At 42.7% G+C, this 20,490-nt stretch overlaps 3 protein-coding genes and 1 long non-coding RNA gene across 9 annotated transcripts in view; 3 read left to right on the top strand and 1 right to left on the bottom strand.

Moving 5' to 3' along the window:
- Positions 1-6,235, top strand: part of septin7b (septin 7b) — a 20,040-nt gene extending 13,805 nt beyond the window's left edge. For all 4 annotated transcript variants that reach the window (XM_078933267.1, XM_020710468.3, XM_078933268.1 and 1 more), the window contains 3 exons: positions 71-206; positions 2,040-2,182; positions 5,239-6,235. In XM_078933267.1, the coding sequence (XP_078789393.1) occupies positions 71-206; positions 2,040-2,182; positions 5,239-5,278 (319 nt within the window). In that variant the 3' untranslated portion in view covers positions 5,279-6,235. The remainder of the gene's footprint in view (positions 1-70; positions 207-2,039; positions 2,183-5,238) is intronic.
- Positions 6,146-8,468, bottom strand: LOC101166416 (uncharacterized). Of its 2 annotated transcripts, XM_020710470.3 has the most exons (6): positions 8,263-8,468; positions 6,897-6,939; positions 6,681-6,786; positions 6,570-6,599; positions 6,429-6,482; positions 6,146-6,363 (listed from the first exon to the last, which is right to left on the bottom strand). In XM_020710470.3, the coding sequence occupies exons 1-6, from the start codon at positions 8,466-8,468 to the stop codon at positions 6,344-6,346; spliced, it is 459 nt and encodes a 152-aa protein (XP_020566129.2). In that variant the 3' UTR covers positions 6,146-6,343. The 2 variants fall into 2 exon arrangements, with proteins under 2 accessions (XP_020566129.2, XP_004078566.1); XM_004078518.4 differs by lacking the exon at positions 8,263-8,468 and having other exon boundaries at positions 6,897-7,301.
- On the top strand, positions 8,307-20,490 carry si:dkey-256h2.1 (uncharacterized). 2 transcript variants are annotated; one of them, XM_004078389.5, is made up of 12 exons: positions 8,307-8,900; positions 9,966-10,102; positions 10,173-10,348; positions 10,459-10,619; positions 10,928-11,068; positions 11,138-11,259; positions 12,293-12,461; positions 15,932-16,074; positions 16,578-16,702; positions 16,775-16,901; positions 18,040-18,173; positions 20,289-20,490. In XM_004078389.5, the coding sequence occupies exons 1-12, from the start codon at positions 8,467-8,469 to the stop codon at positions 20,412-20,414; spliced, it is 1,995 nt and encodes a 664-aa protein (XP_004078437.1). In that variant the 5' UTR covers positions 8,307-8,466; the 3' UTR covers positions 20,415-20,490. The 2 variants fall into 2 exon arrangements, with proteins under 2 accessions (XP_004078437.1, XP_078789389.1); XM_078933263.1 differs by lacking the exon at positions 20,289-20,490 and adding an exon at positions 18,464-18,953 and having other exon boundaries at positions 18,040-18,385.
- Positions 12,645-15,607, top strand: LOC144984524 (uncharacterized). The gene is made up of 2 exons (XR_013648283.1): positions 12,645-12,917; positions 14,731-15,607. It is a non-coding gene; the product is annotated as an uncharacterized LOC144984524 (long non-coding RNA).

Raw genomic sequence — 20,490 nt, 5'->3', positions numbered from 1 at the left:
AGCGCAGAAGTTGTGGGTCCGTGTTCTAAGTGTGTACTTGCTCCGGCTTCGGCGCCTGCTCCTCCTGCAGGAGCCCCCTGGCCCAGATGGAGGAGGAGAGGCGAGAGCACGTGACCAAGATGAAGAAGATGGAGATGGAGATGGAGCAGGTGTTTGAGATGAAAGTCAAGGAGAAAGTGCAGAAGCTGAAAGACTCTGAAGCAGAGGTAACACACATGCACACACACACACACACACACACACACACTGCAGAGATGTAGAACTTCCTCCTGTGCTGGTGTGTGCCTCTGGGTAAAAGCACAGGAGCTGATTGGATGACATCAATCTGGATTCGGTTCCTGCTTCTGTGTTCGTATCGATCAATCTACTTAATTTATTTCTAAAGCCAAAGCAACCAAAGTGCTGCAGTAAAACATAACCATAGAAAATAAAAAACTAAACAATATTAATACAATAAAAGAAGAAAGTGACAATAAAAGGTGACATGCTGGTCTCACTAGAGTTGCTGGAGCTAAAATGCACAAAGATGTTTCTAAAAGTGACTTAATTCATGGAGGAATCTGACGGGCAGCAGGAGACCATTCCACAGCTCATACCAGAGTCTTTGGAACCACTAAGGGCGTCTCCAGATCTCAGGGCTCCACCAGGACTGCCGACCATTCAAGCCTTCAAAAACCTGAAGTAACATCTTAGAAACAATTCTAGAAGACACAGGCTGCCAGTGAGCAGAGCGTAGTTTAGGTGTGACACGCTCACACCGTCTTATCCCGTTAAAAGGTGGGCGGCTTCTAGTAAATATGGATCCAGTGTTCCCTCGTTTATTGCAGGAGTTGCGATATAAAATAATTTGCGATAGGTGAAATCCGCAAATAGTTATGTTTTTTCTTTTTTCAATGTTTTCAGACAAACATTTTCCCTCGTTTCTCTCTTGTTTACTTGTTTAAATTCTCTAATTTCAAACAGTCATAGAAAAATAAGTATTATGAAATGAAAACAAAGATCTGATCACGATTGAAGATTTCTTCAAATCTAATAAGTTGAATGTATTCTGTTCAGGAGGCACAACGCGGAGGAGATTGATTAAGTCTGCAGCCAATCAGGGCGCAGAACACAATCTGATAAAAATAAACAAAAAAACTCATCAGGCCGAGCTGGATTGACAAAAGAAAATCTGCGGAGACCACAAGTGAAGTGTGGTATAGCGAGGGAACACTTTTCTGAAACTATCCAAAGATCTCTGAGTTCTTTGATGGTTAAAATGAGGATTTCATGTAATGCAGGGAAATCTCGGAAGCATCTTTGAATATAAAAAAATCACTCAGAAACCGTTGAGGAACAAAGTTTCTGACGTGTTTCAGTCTGAAAGGATCACAAAGACGTTCTTACAGCTTTGAGACTTCAGAGAACCACACCTGGAGAACACCTGAAACAGGAAGAACCTTCACAAGAAAGACAGACTGACCAGGAGGAGTCCAGGAGCACAAGGACTCCTCCTCCTCCTCCTCCTCCTCCTCCTCCTCCTCCTCCTCCTCCTCCTCCTCCAGGGGGTCTTCAGAAGACCACAGGGCCTCTCTGGACTCAGCTCAGTCAGTCAGACTGTTGGACAAACTGCTGAGCAACAAGAACCCAGAGGAACATCTACATGGTCCACAAGAACTTTTAAACATCTGGACTCAAAAGCCAGTCATGCACGGAGGGGGTAGTTTGGTGGTGTGGGCTGATTTACAGCTTCAGGACCTGAATTCTGTTCCCCTGTAGAAGGTCTTCCATCACATCTGGGTTCTGCAGCAGAACAACGATCCAGGCGTCAGCAGATCAGACGTCCGTGCAGGTTCCTCCTCAAATGTCTCTGAACCCAGGCAGCTTCATGAAGAGCAGATGAGAGGAGCGCTGACAGCTTTCCCAAACTTTTAATTACACATTTTGCCGCCAAGAACCGCTCAACCAGTTATTAGGTGTTTTGTTTTTCAAGCAGAGCCAGTGGGATGTTAAAGCGGTGAAAGGTTCTCAGTGGTTTGACGTTTTCTCTGTGCCTGCAGCTTCAGCGGCGTCACGAACAGATGAAGAAGAACCTGGAGGCTCAGCACAAAGAGCTGGAGGAGAAGAGACGTGTCTTTGAGGAGGAGAGAGCCAACTGGGAGGCTCTGCAGCGCCAGGAGCAGCTGAAGCAGGAGGCCTCCAAGTACGAGCAGCTCTCACCGCTCACTCGGGGTCCGGGGTTTGACTTTAAAGCAGTTTACAGTCACTGGACTCAGGCTAAAAACACACAGTTCTCATCTTTGTGTGTTCCCCACTCAACAAATTAGCTTTCATAAAATTTTAATGAACTTTATTTCTGCTTGAAGAAAATGGATGGACTTGAAACTGTTTGTTTCCCGGTTCTTAGATTTAACTTGGTGCACAAAAATGACGACATTAGGAAAATGTTAGTTTTGTCTCACTGCAGGGCTGCTCCTCAAGATCTACCACCCTGCAATGTTTTCTGCTGTTACCTGGATCAGGCGTGTTCACCTGAGAGAACCGTAGAACAGTCAGGGTGGTAGATCTTTAAGAACGGTCTTTAAGGCATCTCTGTGAAAGACGTATAGCAGAGAGAACGTGTGAGAAATAACGACATGTCAGACTCATTGGGTTCAACATAAAAGTCAGAATGAAGTTCAGATGAAGTGTGGACAAAAGTCATTGACTGTATCAGAGAACTGGACTGAGTGACTCTTCCTCGCTCCAAGAAGCCAAAATCATATAGAGCTCTATAGAGAAATAAGCAGCTCATTCTATTGGTCAGAATAACCATTCTTGCTCTGATACCTTTTGTTTCTTTAACACGTTCTTGAAAACGTTCATATTTTTTATTCCTTCTGTAGTTATAAACTGAGTAATCAGATGCCTCAATATAAGTAGGTGGAGCCTGCTGGACCCCTACGTCCAACGTTCAAAACATTTCATTGACAGATTTCTGTTGGGGTGTGGCCTTCTATCAAGCTCACCCCTGATTGGATAGAATGGTTGCCGTAGGGATGTTGACTTGGACCAATCCCTGCTTCTCGAGGACGTCTGGCTACAACATGGCAGCGTTCGCATAGGGGAAAAGATGGCGACTGAATTGACTTCATTAGTTGGGGCTGGAGGTGAAGCATTTTGGATGGGTGACGTCACACTCGCTCAGTCCAATCCTCAGACACAGTCTATGGTTAAAAAACACCCTCCTGGAGTTCAAAAACATGTTCTTTAAACCTTTAAATCTAACAGGAGAACCTTAAGGAGGCTTCTTCACGTTTCCCTTTTTAGTTTGTGTGTGTGTGGTTTCAGACCAAAGAGCAGCAGACTTAAAACATTAGATTAAAAGACAAAAACAACAGACTAAGCTGAAAGTACAAAAGAGTTCTGTAAAACTGTGACCATTGGCTGCGGTCCCATGAGAAAAAGATCTTTGATTGGATCAACGATCGGGTTAGAATTGAACTGCGTACATGGGCCCAGAAAAACCTGATCTGATTAAAACAAACATTTACATACGTCACATTTTTGGATGAACAAATCATTTGGACACGCGTCAAACTCGCTAAAATCAAATCAAATCTACCTTTTCATTTCGGGGACATGTTGTCCTGTCCAACAGCTGGGCAGGCAGATGAGAGCTGAGGGCCTCTTGTGTTGGACATATTTTGCTTTAACAGGAGGGGTTATTAATCTTCAGACAAACCAAAGGTATGTCTGAATAAACCCCTTTTGTAATTGAGGCAAAACTTTATTAATGTTTGAAAATCTTTGGTGTTGGACCGGACGGAAAAGGAAAGAAGGGAAGAAGAGAGAGGGACGTTAGAGAGAGAGAGGGGGGGGGGGGGGGTAAGAGGGTGATAATAGGAGGGGGGGGGATAAGACCATGAAGCTGCATAAAGCAACAAGTTTACTGGTTGTTTATCATTACGGTAAGGTTCAAATGTAGTACAAAAAGGGCGGAGCCTGTCCACACACACACTCAAATGTTATAAACACACCTGCTAGCTGCAAAAATGTCGACATGTACACAAAACAGATAGTGTTCACACGCATACTTATGCCCCACTCAATTTAACGGAGTACACTACCACAGGACCCCCCAGATCCGATCAAACAGTCAGACCCGGGAGATCCCACTGTAGTGACGCTGTTCACGTGATTGTTGACACTGTTTCTCAGGACTGCGCAGCATTTCTGCTTTGGGAAGCCGCCTCCATTAGCTCACACACCGTCCCAGAGCCGCTCCTCTGCTCGGAGAGACGGTTCTCCTGAGTCCGACAGCTCGCTGTCTCCGGAGCGCACAGCGTATCAAAGCACCCTCCCCTGCCCGCAAACACGAAGCTACGAGCTCCACACAGTCTAAGCATGACGTAAAACCAGAGCAGTAGTGACCCAGGATCAGATTAAACAGTTTAGATGCACCACGATCGGATCAATAACCAGCAGAACCCACAAATCTCCATCTGAAGGAAATCTTGATCCAAATGAGCCTGATCGGAGCAGAATATTCCGGACGGCATGTTTACATGACGCATTTTTGTTGTGATCAGGCGTTCTTTCTGATTACTTTTCTCCATGTAAACGCAGCTATTGTTAGTGTGGAACCACCAAACCACGGCGCCTCCAAATACTGCAGCAGTTTGTATCGGCAGGAGTTTCACTGCTTAAATATCACCCCAGTCAAAAAAGTTCTCCCACACTCTTCACAACTGATAAGCGACTACAGCTGTGTCCAAATCCGGGTGCAGCGTCCTTCCTGGGATGCAGGTGTCTGCCGCTTACATCACGGCGCCACCACAGGTGCTGTCCAAATTCAACCACTACTTTAAATGCAGCCATCTTCTCCCCGATTTCAAGGAAGCATAAAAGGTTTATCCTTCTATGCTGTCCACATCCCAAGATGCATTGCAGCCAAACTCTAAGATTCTCTAACAACAATGGCAATGTGCTACAGTTTACAAAAATGTACTTTTTAGTAAATGTTTTCTCTTCACTCACTTCCTCTTGTGCCCAAATGTAAAAGATGAATTGGTTTTGATTTGATCATTTACAACAGTGCGGTAAATGACGTTTCCATCTGCCAAACTGTGGAAAAGCTGTTAAATACTGTGAGCTGGACAGAAATGAGGAAGAGCTACCTGCAGGGGTCGGCTCTTCATCCTCAGGACCTTTCTGTTCCTCTGTACTCAGCATTTGTGTCAAATGTCGTCTTTAAGCGTTGGTGTCGCTCCGTTGCAGGACTCTGGACAAAAACAAGAAGAAAGGCAAGATCTTCTAAGCACAGCCGGCAGATCCGCCTCCAGATCGGGGTTCTGTCGCTTTTCCAACGATGTCAGGAGACGAGCGTACGGCGCCAACACTGCACCCATCTCCTCCTCTTCCATTTTCCTCCTATTTTTTTTTCCTCCCCTCTGTGCTCCTACCACCCCGTGCCAGCAGAGGGAGCTCTGTGGACAGATTTTTTTTTTGTGGGGGGAGGATTCCATCCCTGCAACGGGACTCATCATCAAAAAATGTTTACCCTAACGAAAGGAAAAATAACCCACTTTTAGAAAAGCCAAACTTATATTTTAATTATTCTTGATGTTATTATTATTATTGTTGTTGTTACTGTTATAACTGAATACTGTCCTCAACCTTCCAGCTACTGCTGCTGCCCCCCCCCTCCCACAGGGTGGCTTTGGGCACGATGAGACAAAACTATTGTACAATCAGTTTTTGGTGCAATGTCAACGTTTACCGAAAGACGACAGCGTCAGTGTTTGAACGTGAGCTGGTGTGTCAGAGAGAAGGCCTTCAGTTTTCCTGCCGCCCTCCTCACATCCAATAAAGAGAAACCCTGAAACGACCCCGCCCCCCTTTTTTTTGTATACTCCTTTTTCTGTTCTGAAACTTTCCTCTGTTTTTCTAGCTCTTTCCACTAGCATCGGATCACCATTTATGTCATAAGTGTTATACTTCACTTTAGTTTATTTTTATATATATATATAAATATATTTACCAAACCAGCTGAAGTACTGACTTCTTTTGTATGTTTGGAGAAAAAAAAACTCAGACTTGGCAGCATCTTCATGTTTAGAAAAAAATAGTTTCTGAAAGTGTTTGGAAAAACGCGGATCAGTGGAAAGGAAGAGTCAACAACACATTTTTGCTTTGGCTGTGTTACTCCATCTGTATTTTTAATTTTATTTTTCATTTGTAATGTACAAAGTCACTTAATAAACCTGTGATGGCATTCTGGGGTGAAGGTGGTCTGTGAAATCCATGAGCCTGTTTCTGTTTTCTGCCACTAGCTGTCAGTGTTGATCAGAAACTTTAGAAAGGGGCGGAGCCTCACAGATCTTCAGCGCACCCTTGAAGCTCCTGCAGGGATGACATCAGCAGTTACCAGGTAGATATAAGCAGAAAATAAGACATTGTTGGCATACCTTGATCATTTTCCCTTTTACCCATCAGGCCCACGAAAGTGTGAAATGTATGCCCTGAAAGAAAAAGAAAAAAAACGTTAATGCAAACCTTTTCTTGAATTTTTATTTTTAAAGGTGCTTTAATTTATACATAATTGTTACCAATTCGTTTTCCTGCTGTCTGTGTTTTACCTGTTTAGAAAGAAACAAAAAGTTTTTTCTTTCTTATAAAAACATGTATTACTTTTGCTGTTGGTTTCTATGAAGTCTTACTGGTTGGTTTTCTCCCGGTCTGTCCGGTAAAACACCGGCACAGTTTGGGTTTTCTGGCCACCCTCAGTAAAACTCGCTGAAGATCCTCCGAGTTTGGCCATTTCGTCTTTTGGCGTTGGAAATAATTGTAAACCAACATTACCTTAATATTTGTTTTTTGTCTTTAAATTGACTGTGCAGTGGTAGAAAGATGACCGCATGATTCGCCAGTCTCACCTCCTCTGGTTCTCTCCTCCACGGCCCCAGCTCCGTTTCTTGGCTGAAAACATGTGACAGAAGCAGCAGCAGCAGAAGACCAAGTTTATCCATCTCCATCACTGAAAGGTGCGCGGATTTCGATTCCAACACGTTCTCATACAACTTCTGTCGTTTATGCTTAAACTCCAGATGATGATTAAAACGGAGCGGAATTTCTTCCCGTGGCTCTTTGAGGCTCCTAACTGTGCGCTCTGGGGACCAATAACGCACCATTTGCGCGCTTTTACGCACAGCCGTGTGGGCTGATGTTCTAATGGGGCCGAAATTCTGAGTTCAAGTTGGTGAGTAATTCATCACTTTCTGTGCTGGTACATCTACACAAATGCTTGGCTGATGGATTTCTCCCCGTGTGCCATTCTATCAAGTTACTATTATTTGTAATTTATCTCAGGTTTAACCAAAAATAGATTAAAAAAAAAGAAGACATTACTAAGTCAACCATAAAATCACGATTTTATGGTTGACTTAGTAATGTCCAGAGGATGAAGACCAGAGTTTAATCAGGTTTATTTGATACAAAGTAATTTGTAAAAGGTGATCACATTTAAATTTTAATAGCTCGTAAAAAAAAGGGGGGGGGGTTCGTTTCTCTGCAGCGACAAAAACGTTTCAAATTAGTGAAAAAAGTAAAAGTTTTATGCAACAAACCTTATCATTTATCTGCAATAAACAACATATTTACTAATTTGTAATAACTTCTATCACTGTTCTTTAAACTTTATTTAAAAAAATATAGGTAACAGAAAACTATACTGTGCCGCCTGCAGTCATCACATTTGCTGATGATGGTTTTCTGTCGGCCGGGTGACGTCTTGAAGAAGGAATCAAGGCATCTGGACGGTTTGGTTATTTTAGAGTTTATTTTTTTGGACTAATGACAGGGCACCATGGAAGTATTATGTCTGGGGTACCTCCCCAAGAATATGTAATTAAGTCCTGGGGGGTTATTCCTCCTGTGTTGCGTAAAGGACTGACCTTTAGGAACCCATTTGTTCCCCTTTAATGAGGTCATCCAGCTGCAGGAATGTGGGTGACTCACATGGTAAGTGTGGGGCTTGAACCCACCACCACTTTAGACCAAGAACACTACTGAATAATATGTTTCAAAAAGAGAAGACATCAATTCCAGACACCATCACTCAAAAAAGTATTTTAAAATTCCAATAAAGTCATTTTTAGATTATGTAATACATTTTTTATTACATAATTGACGTCGCTAGTGACCTAGCTAGGAAAACATAACATCTACCTTTTTTGTTGTTTTCCTCTGAGATTCCTTTTAATCATCATCATGTTATCTTGATTGTTTTAACAAGCGGGATACCTCTGATTTGTTCTTTTTGACCTCCTGGGCTCGCCGTAGGCGGCCTTTCTGCCCGCCTTCCTCTTAAATGTTGGGCTGTCAGATGAACGTGAAGTTAGTTCTCCTTTTTTGTGAAAGTGAAACAGTTCTGCGCTCATTTGGGGACAAACTGCGCAGGAAAGCGGAGACTCGGTGGCCTGTGGTGCGTTCACGGCCACCGGAAACATGGCTGCGCTGCGTTCACTGCTGCTGGGCTTTGTGATTGTTGCGACGGCTTCCGCTAGAGCGCCGAGGCGGCGGGTGACCCTGAACGAGGGAGGGTCGCCGTGGGGTTTCCCTGACAACGCGGTCGGTTTGATCAACGTCCCGACCTCACAGCCGGGTCCGGAGCCCGGAGACCCCGCTGATGCGTTCACGGTCCCGACTCTGGATGGGCGGTTCTCCTACCAGCCCGGTGCTCTGGAGGGACCGGTGGTCATCCACGCCTTCACCAACAAGTCCGGGTTTCTGGAGGCTATGTGGAGCTCCGAGTCTTCGCTGCGCCGCCTGGTGGACGGTCTGCCGCAGAGCACGCGCGTGCTGTTCGTGTCTCTGGACGACTCCGCGGTCACCGACGCGCTGTGGATGAGAGAGCAGCTGCAGCGAGCCGCCGTCCGCAGGTGACCCTACAGTCAATGCATTAAAAAAACTTTATTGATAAACATGTAAAACAAAAGTGTGAATGCCAGGGAGAACGACAGAAAGAAATATCGATGCATACAGTCATAGTACAGAAGCATCACATAAAAAAAGTTTCTGCAGAGCAACTGGAGTTAATCAGAACTTCACCTCTGATTTCCCGTCACCCACAATTGAGAGCTCTTTGTTTACACTCTCTCACACTAGCTTACAGTTCTGCTCACCCCCAACCTAACATTAGGAAATCAGCAAAAATACTGAATAGCGTAGACGTTCACGTATCTGTTTGTCTGCAAGTGAACGCATCGGAATGGAGCTGAGCAGGAAGCTTGTAGTGTAGTTTCTGTGTCACAAATACGATCTTTTTCCATCTGCAATACTGCAAAAAAAAAAAAATTTGATATATATATTTGTCCTCTAACATTAAAAATGTGTTAAATTACATAAGAAAAAAAGTAATTGTAATGAGTCTTTAAAAATAACACTTAAAATTTGATTTTGATTCGATTTGAAATGGTTAATTTCTAGCAATCAAGGAATAATGCGCAAAACAATACAATAAGCATTAATACATTCATACAATGATGTATCAAACTTAGGATAATTAGATAATAAAATGAAAAAAAAACTTCATGGAATGGATACTTTCTTTGTCCCATGAGGGGAAATTAAATTGTTGCAGCGTCAACAAAAGTCTTATCATTCATAATTATTATATTCAAATCCAATTAAGTCGGATACAACTGAAGGAATCTGTTTGTTTCAGTCCACATAACAGCTTTAGACTAAAGTAAGCGCATTATTTAAAAAAAAAAAGGTTTTGCAATGTGAAGGAATGAGTGCTTGGTTTCAGGAACATCCCAGAATAGTAACAAAACAAAAAAAAAAGCAGATTTCCTGGTTTTTCTGGACGTAGACTGAAAAGAGGAAGTGGGTCCAGATCTTTCATGGGTAGATGTTCCGTCAGACGAGACGATCAGCATCTGTTTCCTGGTGGACTTCTGTCGTTTTGAAAATGTGACGCCTGCCGTCTGTCACCTCTCCAGGAAGGAGGTTCTGACCCGGCTGCATTTCTCCCCGGTGCCGGTCTTCGCTCTGGGTAACTGGATCCCCAATGTTCTGTATTACTGGGGCTGCTCAGGGCACAACTGTGGTCTGGATCAGGCCGTCTTCACGTCTCAGGGTAAAAACATCTTTCTGTTCAGTCTGTCTGAAGATGGAAAAGTGTTTCTGAAAATGACATCAAACCGCAGGATGGAGGATGCCCATCATCGTCAAGAGGCTGGATGCCAGATACGATTGGCTGATGGGACGCTGGGGCGCAGGGCCCTATAGGCTGTTGGATGCAGGAGACGCGTGCAGCCCTTCGCCTTCAATGGCGGGGGCTGTAGCCTGGGTGTCTCAGGGCAACTGCTCCTACTTTACAAAGGTCTGTTGCTCTACGTTTTTTGTTTTTTTCTTTCCTACAGATCATCAGATTCATCTTCTCCCACCTGAAGTCCCATCAGAGATGATCCGTGTCTGGTTTGACCTCTGCAGGTCCGGAACATGGCCAAAGCCGGCGCCGCAGGTGTCCTGGTCTACTCCCTCCCGGGTAACCCCATCCAGGACATGAACTGCGTCGAGGATGAATGTTTCCAGGAGCTCCGCATCCCGGCTGCCATGGTGCACCTGGAGGTCGGCGTCGATCAGGCTTTGCGGTTAGTCCAAAAAGACCTTCTTGTGCCGACCTTTTACTTTTGTCCTCATGCGCAGTGGCGTTCAAAAGGTTTCCAAAGCCCCCAGCTAGCCCAGTCCCCCTCAAAAAAAACAAAAGTAGCAAAAAATAAAACAATAATAAATAAATTTTTGAGCAACAAATTGTTTCAGACAGCTTAACAGCTAAACATTTAAACTCTTTCTTTTTTTTTTACATAGAACCCATTTTGTTGCTCATCTCGTAATTTTCCAGCAAAAATGTTTTGTTTGCCTTATTTTGTTTTGCTCCTTTTGCTCAAACTCCTCGCAGGCTGGGGAAGGCCGTGGACGTGTCCTTCCAGAACACCCCCTCTCCGAACTTCTTCGTCGGTATTGACCAGCAGGGGGCGCTGGCTGAGATGGGTTGGTTCCTGTACCCGAGCCTCAGATTCATCAACTGGCAGGCGGAGTGGTGAGGAGTCGGATCGTTTGAAGGGGTTTGCTTTCTTTGTTGCTCTAAAGTCACCGTTTGGGTCTCCAGGTTCGATTTCTCCGCCAACCTGCAGGTCAAACTTCGGCGCCCTGCCAAAGTGGTTTCTGTGTTTGCCAAAGTCCAGATGCAGGGAGAGGAAGGAGCCGTGGCCACAGTCGACCTGCCTCCCGGTAAACAAATCAACGGTATCTGGAAAGGCAGTGATTGAATCAGCTGCTGTCTGGAATGTGAACGGCTGTAGACGATCCGCTGTCGGGTTAATCTTAAATTATGCATCACAAGAACACAGACTTTGGTATTTTCCTCCTTTAGATTACAAAGATGGCAATTTTTGCTGTATTAATATTTAGAAAAATGTAAAATAATCTAATGTGACGTCTGATTCGTGAATCATCTTGTGCGTTACTATGTTGTGTGTTTGTGTGTTGTGGGGGGCTGTGAACATTGCATGGGTTTAATTAATTTAATTTGTGTGTGTCTTCTTTTTGGTTTTTGAAATTGGATTAAGTTTTTATGTAAAGCACTTTGTTGGAAAAGTGCTGTACAAAGAAAGTTTGATTTGATTTGATTGATTGCTAAAAAGGCACAGCAGGGAGCCCGTCGGGTTGGTGGTTCTGCTGCAGTGTCACATTTTTATCTGGAGACTTGTCCTGAAATCAGACCATCAGGCGGGACAAAGAAGTGTGTCAGACACTGTTTATTGGGGTCGTTATGACCCGTCGGTCTAAAGTCCGAGGATCACACCTCGATTTTTCAGACTTTTCCACATCAAGTCCCAGGACTTGATCGTCTCTCATTTAATAAAAACTCTAAATACCATTGAAATGCTTTTAGAGTCAGACTAAAAGTGTGTTTGTTTCTGCTGTGGAGAATTACATCCGTGTGTTGCAAGGCCCCTAGTGGTAACTTAGTGAACTTCACCCTTTTCTGGGTTTGAATCCGCTTCAACCTGGAAGTGAATGTTTGATCTCCAGTTGGGGGAGAGAACCTAGAATGTCTGTTAGGAGCAGAAACACAATAATCAGAAAGAATATTTGACAAAAAAGATTAAGCAAAAGGTTTTCTTTGAACATCCCTGACAATAGTTGTTGAAGTTGTGGTCTGGACTGCAGTTGTTTCACGGTTTCGGCGTGAAATCTGTTTTTGTACCGCTGATTGATGGACTCGGTTCCTTCGTCTTTCCTCCAACCCTTTCCTTTGCAGACCTCTGGGAGTTCAGGACGCTGGAGCTGGACGCCTCGCTGTCGTGTCCCGGCCGGAGAGACTCGTCCTGCCCCCCCTGGGATCACACTGTGCAGCTGTTTGTGTGCTGCGATCGCCTCAGTCCGTTCTGCAACACAGAGCTGGGCCGCTGGATCACGGCGTTCCGCAGGTTCTGCTTTTGGCTTCAGGATATCATCACGTTTGCAATAAATTGTTTACAGTTTAAATCTAAAAGAGAAAGTCGATTCAAAAATGAAATGTTTCATGGACAAAAACAGGAGTGTTTTTCTTTTTGAAGGACTGCTTTTTCCCCCTCTTATCTTAGATGTGAGGGGTAATGCCCGACGAGGTGTCCATTATCAGACATTCATGGACAACGCAGAGGCGGCAACAGTTGCTGGCGCCAAGTTTGTTCATTTCCGATGACGGACACCTCAAAGGACAATATCCCGCTTATGCAGATCACTTACGAAATAAAAATAAATACTAAATCAATTATTAGTACTTTAATGTAGTTTTGTTTCACGTTTGAAACAGTTTTCACAAAAAGTAAAGAGTTTGGTCCGTGGCCTGACTCGTTGTCATGGTAACGACTATGGATTGGCTGCTGGGTTTGCTTTAAAAGGTTTGATTTGATTTGATTTGAAATGGTTTATTTCAAGCAATTAAGTAGAAATAATACACAACAGCAATATAAACATCAGTTATACATTCATACAGTAACTAATCAAACTTAGGATAATTAGACATATTAATAAATATTGGTTGAAAGGGAGTGGGAGGAAGCGAACTTTTATAATCCCACCCCGTTATACTGTAACCATTTTATTACATGATTTATCAATATCCGGTTCCCAGTTTTTATCAGACAGAATTAAAAATCATAAGATATCGATAAAGCGCATGACAAAGATGACTTACTTAAGTATTACGTCAAAAATAACTATTTTAGAAATCAACATGGCAAATGCAGATCAGTCATCTGAAATATATGCAGCTTATGTTACTTATAAAAGCCATTCATATGAATAAAACATAATACTATATTATTAAAGCAGACAACACTGTTTCAGGAATTTTCATAGCAAAAATTTCATCAAGTATCAAAAGTTAAAAACATGTGCAAAATTATGCTACATTAGGAAAGATTTTTGAATCAATTTATCAAGTTTTGGAGAAAGTGTAGTAATATCATTAAAAGTCAATCAATTTAACAATTTTCAATAAGTGATTAATCATTTGTTTTACTTTTTTTTTAAATATTTTTTTTGTATTTTTTATTTTATTTTATTTTTTTTTATAATAAGGTAATGCCTTAGGGGGAAAGTAAAAAGGGTCCATAACTGTCGATTGTCCAAGGTTGGTATTTCTTCTTTTACTGATAACAGCTGATCTCCTGGGTTCAAAACAGAGTTTATAGTTCTCTTCGATGTTATGTCTGCAGACATTAGATTCAGGTCCATATCCTTCTTCAGCTGATATCAGCGACGGTGAAAGTTGAGGTCAAGTTGTCTGCAGGTCAGAACTCTGCTGTTATTCAGGTTACGTAAAGTGATGAATCCACGTGTCATATTTCTTGAAATTATTTGGCTCTTTGGTTTATTACTCCATGTTGTTTCAGACGACCGTGATCAAACACTTTTCAAAGTCTTTCATGGTGTTCACAACCACAACCTTGGACCGGTCCTCTGGACCGAGCGGTTTGACATAAATCCTGCAGCCTTTAACCCAAGTGTTCTCAATCTGCTTACGCTTCCTGAGAAGCCGTGCATGTTTTGAGATTTCAGCATTCCTTCTGGTCAGATGGTCGTTCAGATAAGCAGCCGAACCTTTCAGGTGTTTCCTTTGATTCATCAAAGCTAGCTTGTGTTTGTGATTCACAAACCTAATGAGGATCGCTGGTTTATCCGTCTCCTTTCTCCTGGGGAGCAGGTGGCAGGTCTCGATGGTATTGAGATCCAGGGAAATCCCTTTAGATGTGAGAAATGAATGTATTTGCTGATCCAGAGACACAGCACCGATCTCCGTATTGGCACTGCTAGCTACGCTAGCGCTAGCATTAGCAGTGCTAGCTCGAGGCTTGATTGGTACTCCAGTGAGAATGACATTATTCATCCTTACTTGCTGTTCCACATCGTCCAGTCTTTTCTCCAGAATCTCGACCTGGTTTTCTCGCTGCTCGTTTTGAGCCCGAAATCTTCGGAACTCTTCCATCATCTCCCAGAGCGGTGTTAGCTTAGCCGACACTTGTTCCATAAAACTTTTCAGCGTTTCTTGAATAATGTCAAGATTCTTTTTGAGTTCTTCATATTCCTGGGGTTTCTTCGGGGGCATGGTCAGCTCTCTTTTTTGAAAATCAACCTTTTAAGTAATTTGAAGATAGTTGTATTCGCAGAGAGGCACGCCACGCGTCCTGCCGTGTAACCCGGAACCGGAAGGTGATAATGCAGTGGTTCTCAAGCTGTGGGAGTCACCTGGTGGGACATTTTTCCTACTCCAAGGGCGGCAAGAAGAGAAAAAGTTTGAGAACGCATGCCTAAAAAAAGAAGTTCCGGTCGTTCTGTATCACTGCGCTGGCCTCTATAAAACTTTCTTCTTCATCAACCAAGCGGTGAGAGGTGAACCTTCTCTCTAAACTGATGTTTTATTTATCGTAACCATCAACAAATACATTGCTTTCCTTTGCCGCTGCAGTCTAGGTCCGCGCGTTGTCACGTTACAGTGATAACGCGCCGCACCACGTAACAACTAGTCCGCTTTTTGTGGAAAATTGATATAAGCCGAACAGATAACAAGAATAAAGAACTAAAAAACTGATTGAATATGTATTTATTTTGTACGTGACCATGGTATAAGCGGGTTAATGGCCTCTGCTTCACGTCGGATAGTTCAGGCTTCCACGGCGTGCGTTAATTTCTGATAATGCACACTCCGGCCGCTGTTAACTCTTACTTAACGCACACCCAGCAGCCAATCAGAATCGAGTATTTATCCGGATCATGAATGTTTAATCTCCATAATGATCTGAAGAGCTTTTTGAATCTTTTAGTAAACAACACTGCTTTATTTAAGTTTGTTGTTGTTTTCCTGGTATTCATGCATATATCATAGATTGATGCATAGATGGATGAAGCATAACCCTTTTATACCGTGTTTGTCTCAAAATGTCGAGCGTTTCTTTCAATTCTCGCTCAAATTTAACAAAAGTGATTTTTACCATTTTAAAGTTTATTTTAGCAAAGCCTACTTTCATTAAGATTTTATTGATTCTTTATTGATTCTTCTTATGAAGAATTGAAGTTTGAAAAGGAAAAACATAACAGAGAACAGAAACGTGGCTCAATTTTTACTTTTTAGTTTTTTCTAACAAATGTTTTGGTTATGGAGAGTTTAGGCTTTTATTACAGCAGGTGTGTTTACCTGTGATGGTCAGGTGAACCGGGTAAACCCCGCCTTCGCACCATCCCTGTGACCCCAGACGGGGTCAAAGCAGAAAACGGATGAATGCAGGTTTGCATCCAACAGGTCTCTCTCTCTCTCTCTCTCTCTCTCTCTCTCTCTCTCTCTCTCTCTCTCTTTCTCTCTCTCTTTCTCTCTCTTTCTCTCTCTCTCTCTCTCTCTCTCTCTCTCTCTCCCCAGAGGCAGCGGCCGCTGGCTGACGGACGTCTCCCCGCTGCTCCCCCTCCTGGACGGCAGATGCACCTTCACCATGAAGACGGTGCCGTGGGCCAAACCCTGGGTCGCCTCCCTCAACCTGAGATTCAGTGACAGCAACCAGACGGGTGAGTTCTGAGAAATACGCTTCCTCTGTTCTTCTGCTGGTACTAATGTGTGAGGCGCTAAAAGGTGGATTTGTTCAGAGGCGTCACCTTTCTTCCCAAACCGTGACTCTGGAGCAATTTATGTGTTTTTTCTTCTTTATTATGGATTTTTTTGGCTCCTGTTACTTATACTCTTTACACTTTTGTGACCTCAACACTGTATAGAAGGTTATTTTTTCATTCTTTTTTATTTTTCATACTGAGTCATCAAACGTTCATCATATTTTTATATTTATTGGTCTTGGTCCTGGGTGTGCAATACATTTCACTACCTATTATACTATGTGTGTGTATATGTGACAAATAACATGAAACTATATTTGAATTCACAACCATTTGAATGAAAGAAAATACTCAGAAATGCAGTTTTAATCTTAAAGTATTTTAATAATGTCCTCCATCATCAGAAATATCCTACAAGAACAACAAAAACGAAAAAGGAAAAGTTGTCTGTTTGTCTGCAGAAGAGACGGTGGAGAAGCTCCGCCCCTTCAGGGTTCTGTCTCTGTACGGCGGAGGAACGTTTGACAGAAACTACAACAAGCGGTTCCGGCCCATGAAGTTCTCGGTGCCTCCATCAACCAGAAAGGTACCGGGGATGCGGGGGCGAGGGGGATGGCGGTGGACCGCATGGTCTGAGCGCCTGCTGTTCTGCTCACAGGTGGAGCTGCTCGCCACCATCACCGGGCACGGCAGCGACGAGAACGGCTGCGGCGAGTTCTGCGTCACCTCGCATCACTTCCTGATCAACGGCGTTCACAACAACAGCCGCGTGTTCGATTCAGCAGGTGAGGCTCCAGCTGCTCACGTCCCAATCAAACAGTCAGTCAGATGTTAGAGTGCCGTAGTGGTTAGCACTCTCGCCTCACAACAAGAAGGCACGGGTTCGAATCCCTGCTGGGTTCTTTCTGTGTGCAGCTTGCACGTTCTCCTCATACATGTTGGGGTTTTCTCCGGTTCCGCCCAAAAACACGAGTTCAAAGTTCATTGGTGTCCCTAAACTGACGTGTCGCACAGCCACGACGTACATTTTGCTCACTTTCCACGTATGAAATGTCGGTTTCTTGTGATCCATGCGTGATATACGTGATTCATACGTGTTTCTTGCGTTCGTCGTTCGTCGACGTGCGCAGATGTCCGCTGAGGATTTCATCCGAAGCGTCTTTACGTGAATTCAGTTTTGAGCTTTTAAAAATGTTCGGTCAGTTAAAACCATTGAGACCAACTTTAATTACACAGTTTAAGCGTATTTTAAAGAGTTTATATGCAATTGTTTTGTAAATACTTTCACCTAAAGATAAAAACCTCACCTTTTTCCCCGTATATTCACGTGTGACCAATTTTCCTCCACGGAGCATAGACAAAATGCAGGTAGAGGCTGCGTGACACGGCCTGTAAATGTTGACGACTGCAACAGTCTGACGACCTTTCCAGGGTAAGCTCCGCCCTCAACCAAAAGCGTCCTTTGAAGATAGATGGAGGTTGGAGTCTCCAATACAAGCTTAAAGCCAGCAGAGATCAACACCATCCCTCCATGCAGCTGAAGTGAAAGACCATGAGGTCTGAGGTCCAGAAATTCTCTCTGAAGCTGAAAGTTGTGTGGAAATTTAAAAGGAAGAAAACAAAAAATTTCTGTAGTTTCAAGCGTGTCACTTTCTATTTTTGCTAAAAACAGACACATGTATTACAGAAGCAATGTTTCTTTTGAAAATTAACCCTTCATAATTAATTCGATTTGTTAGAATTTCATCTATTATTTTTAGATGATAGATAAGTGTCCAGTTTATTTTTCCTGCTAATAGTTTTCTGACTCAGATTCTCTCACAGACCTCAGTATAGAATATTTAATCTATTTTCTTTTCAGATTTAAAATGATCTCTCAAGTTTAGTTTTTTTTAAATTTTTGTCATCTTGTTGGACTTACAGGGTCCATTCTGGGCTGCGCCCTGCGGGTCAAAGAGGGGGCCGTGCCGAACGAACACGGGACGTGGCTGTACGGGCGAGGGGGCTGGTGCGACGGCCTGCAGGTCGACCCCTGGAGGACGGACGTCACCGAGCAGGTGTGTCTGCGCTCCAGAGCGTCCGCTGCCAGGGAATCTTTTGTTTTACACCTTTGTCACATCGAGAAAGGAAGAGAAATAATCTCAGAGCTTCACCTGAGCTTCACCATCAAAAAAAACTTGACTGACCTTGAGATCTTCTGTGACCTCACGTGCCCTCCACGCTCTCTCCAAATTCAGCCTGACATTAAAAGGTCATCGCCCCGGCAACAGTAGGTTCACATCAGTGGCGCTTGACAAATATTTTTCAGTTTCACTTGTCACAAAACAGCCCCCCTGTTTCGGAACAGATCCTCTAGAAGTTTTTCTGGAGAACCTGAAGAGACGAGCGTTGAAGGAGCGTTTACTGTGATGACCCTGAAGTGGGCTGTTGACCCCGAAGGCCCCTCAAACCGCGGTTGTCATCACGAGCGCTCTCATGTTGCTCAGCAGCTCACAGGAAGTTCAGCCAGACTTCCTCTGGGACTTGTCAGAAGTTCACAGCTTCACATCGCTCTTCCTTCTAAACGTCAGCTGGTGTGAGACTAGCGAGTTGAATTAACTTTTATTTTGAAAGGCGATCTTTCTCAGGCTTTTGTGCAGAAACTTCAGAGAGCTGACAATCCATTTCCACAATCGGGACACAACTTTTACAAATCAGTAACTGAATCTGTTGTCCCTGTTTAACGCTTAGATACACTTTGGAGCTGTTGTTGTTGAGATGTTTGGGTGTTTTTTTGTTTGATTACAATAAAAAAATCCCCTTTATGACCTGCTCTCATTAAAAAAATGCTTTTAGTGTTTTTAACATTTTCTTGTGGCATTTTTCTGATAATGGAGGACGTGTATATTAAGAAAATTAAGCTCAAAATTGCATTTCTTTATTCAAATCCTTGTGAATCAGGAGCAGAAGAAGAAATGCCCTTGAAAAAAAGATCAGACTTTTGACGGAAAATATTGGACCACAAGCTCCCTGCTCCGCTGCATTCTGATGCATCCACCGTCAGACAAATAGATCCATCAACGTCTTTGTTTTTCTGGTCTGAGCTGGAATCTGGATCAGAACTGGACGGCTGGATAGCTCCAAAATTGCTCGCTATTATTGTCGGACCGCTAATGCTAGGTTGGGGGTTTGAAGGTAGTGGGAGATAGTGTAAACAGAGAGCTATGTTGGGAAGGGGGGGCGGCGTTGCTTTGCCCCACAGCTCAGAGGTGATTTTCTAATGAACTAGTTGTCTTAGAAAACCATACAGATATTTTTTTATTTTGGCTCAAAACGGCTTAATCATAATGGGAACGCTACTGTATGGAAATTAACAGCCGCTTTGGAAATGTTAATTAAGAAGCCGACTTCAATGCTGCTTTACTGGGGGTTCCAAGTATTTTTACAATATATTTTTTTTACATTTCTTTAATTCAATTTAATTTAATTTTTGTTTAGTTCATTTCATTTCTTTATATTTTATTTGTAATTATTTTTATTGTTTTAAATGTATTTGATTTTATTTGTTATTTTTACCTTTTATTTTATTTCAATTTTTTAAATGTAATTTAATTTACTCAAATTTTTGGTTAATTTAAGTTGGTACCTTTTTTAACGTTATTTAATGTAATTTATTTTTATGCCGCACGTTGAGTAAATTACTCTGAACAATCCAAAACAAACTTAAAATACAGGAAAAAAATGTGTTTGTTGTTGTTTTATTTTTAGTAATGATTGTTCTCTTTCTAGATAAGGTTAGTGCCTAGCCTGTTTCTTAGAACGAAACCCCCTTTTTTTAAACAAATAATTAGAATAAAGATCACTTGTATCTTTTAATACAATACACTTCCATATTCATCTCTACATTAAATGAATTTGCATTCTTCACATAAATCCTGGATAAACTCTACATGTTGGTCATCAAATTCTTTGCCGCTTCCTTTTAGCCACTAGATGGCGCTGACAACGGGTGTTTTTTGATTTGCACACCACCGCCACGATGTTAAGTTTCTACGGAAACAGAGTCCTGTTTCCTGCGGTTAGACTTACTGACGTGACTGGAGAAAAGGAAAGCGATTAGGATCAGCGATTGGGAAGGTTTATTTGATAGTTTTGTTATTTAAATGTTTTTATGAATGGTTAAATTCTTTCAGGTGGACCTCAGCGGACTGGAGTCCAACACCATCATCTACTTTGGACTGTTTGAAGGAAAGGATCCCGATCCCGCTCAGGAGCCCGGATACATCATCATGTCTTCATTTCTAATCTTCTACAAATGACGCTGCTTCAGAATTGTCCATAAATGTTGCACTGAATGTAAATTAAACATTAAACTTCAGTTTTTTTAAATCTTTA

Source organism: Oryzias latipes, chromosome 16 (genome assembly GCF_053564925.1).
Source record: "Oryzias latipes strain Hd-rR chromosome 16, Olatipes_Hd-rR_3.1".
Taxonomy (NCBI): domain Eukaryota; kingdom Metazoa; phylum Chordata; class Actinopteri; order Beloniformes; family Adrianichthyidae; genus Oryzias; species Oryzias latipes.
Note: the sequence above shows the minus strand (reverse complement) of the source record. Positions and strands in the feature narration are given on the sequence as shown.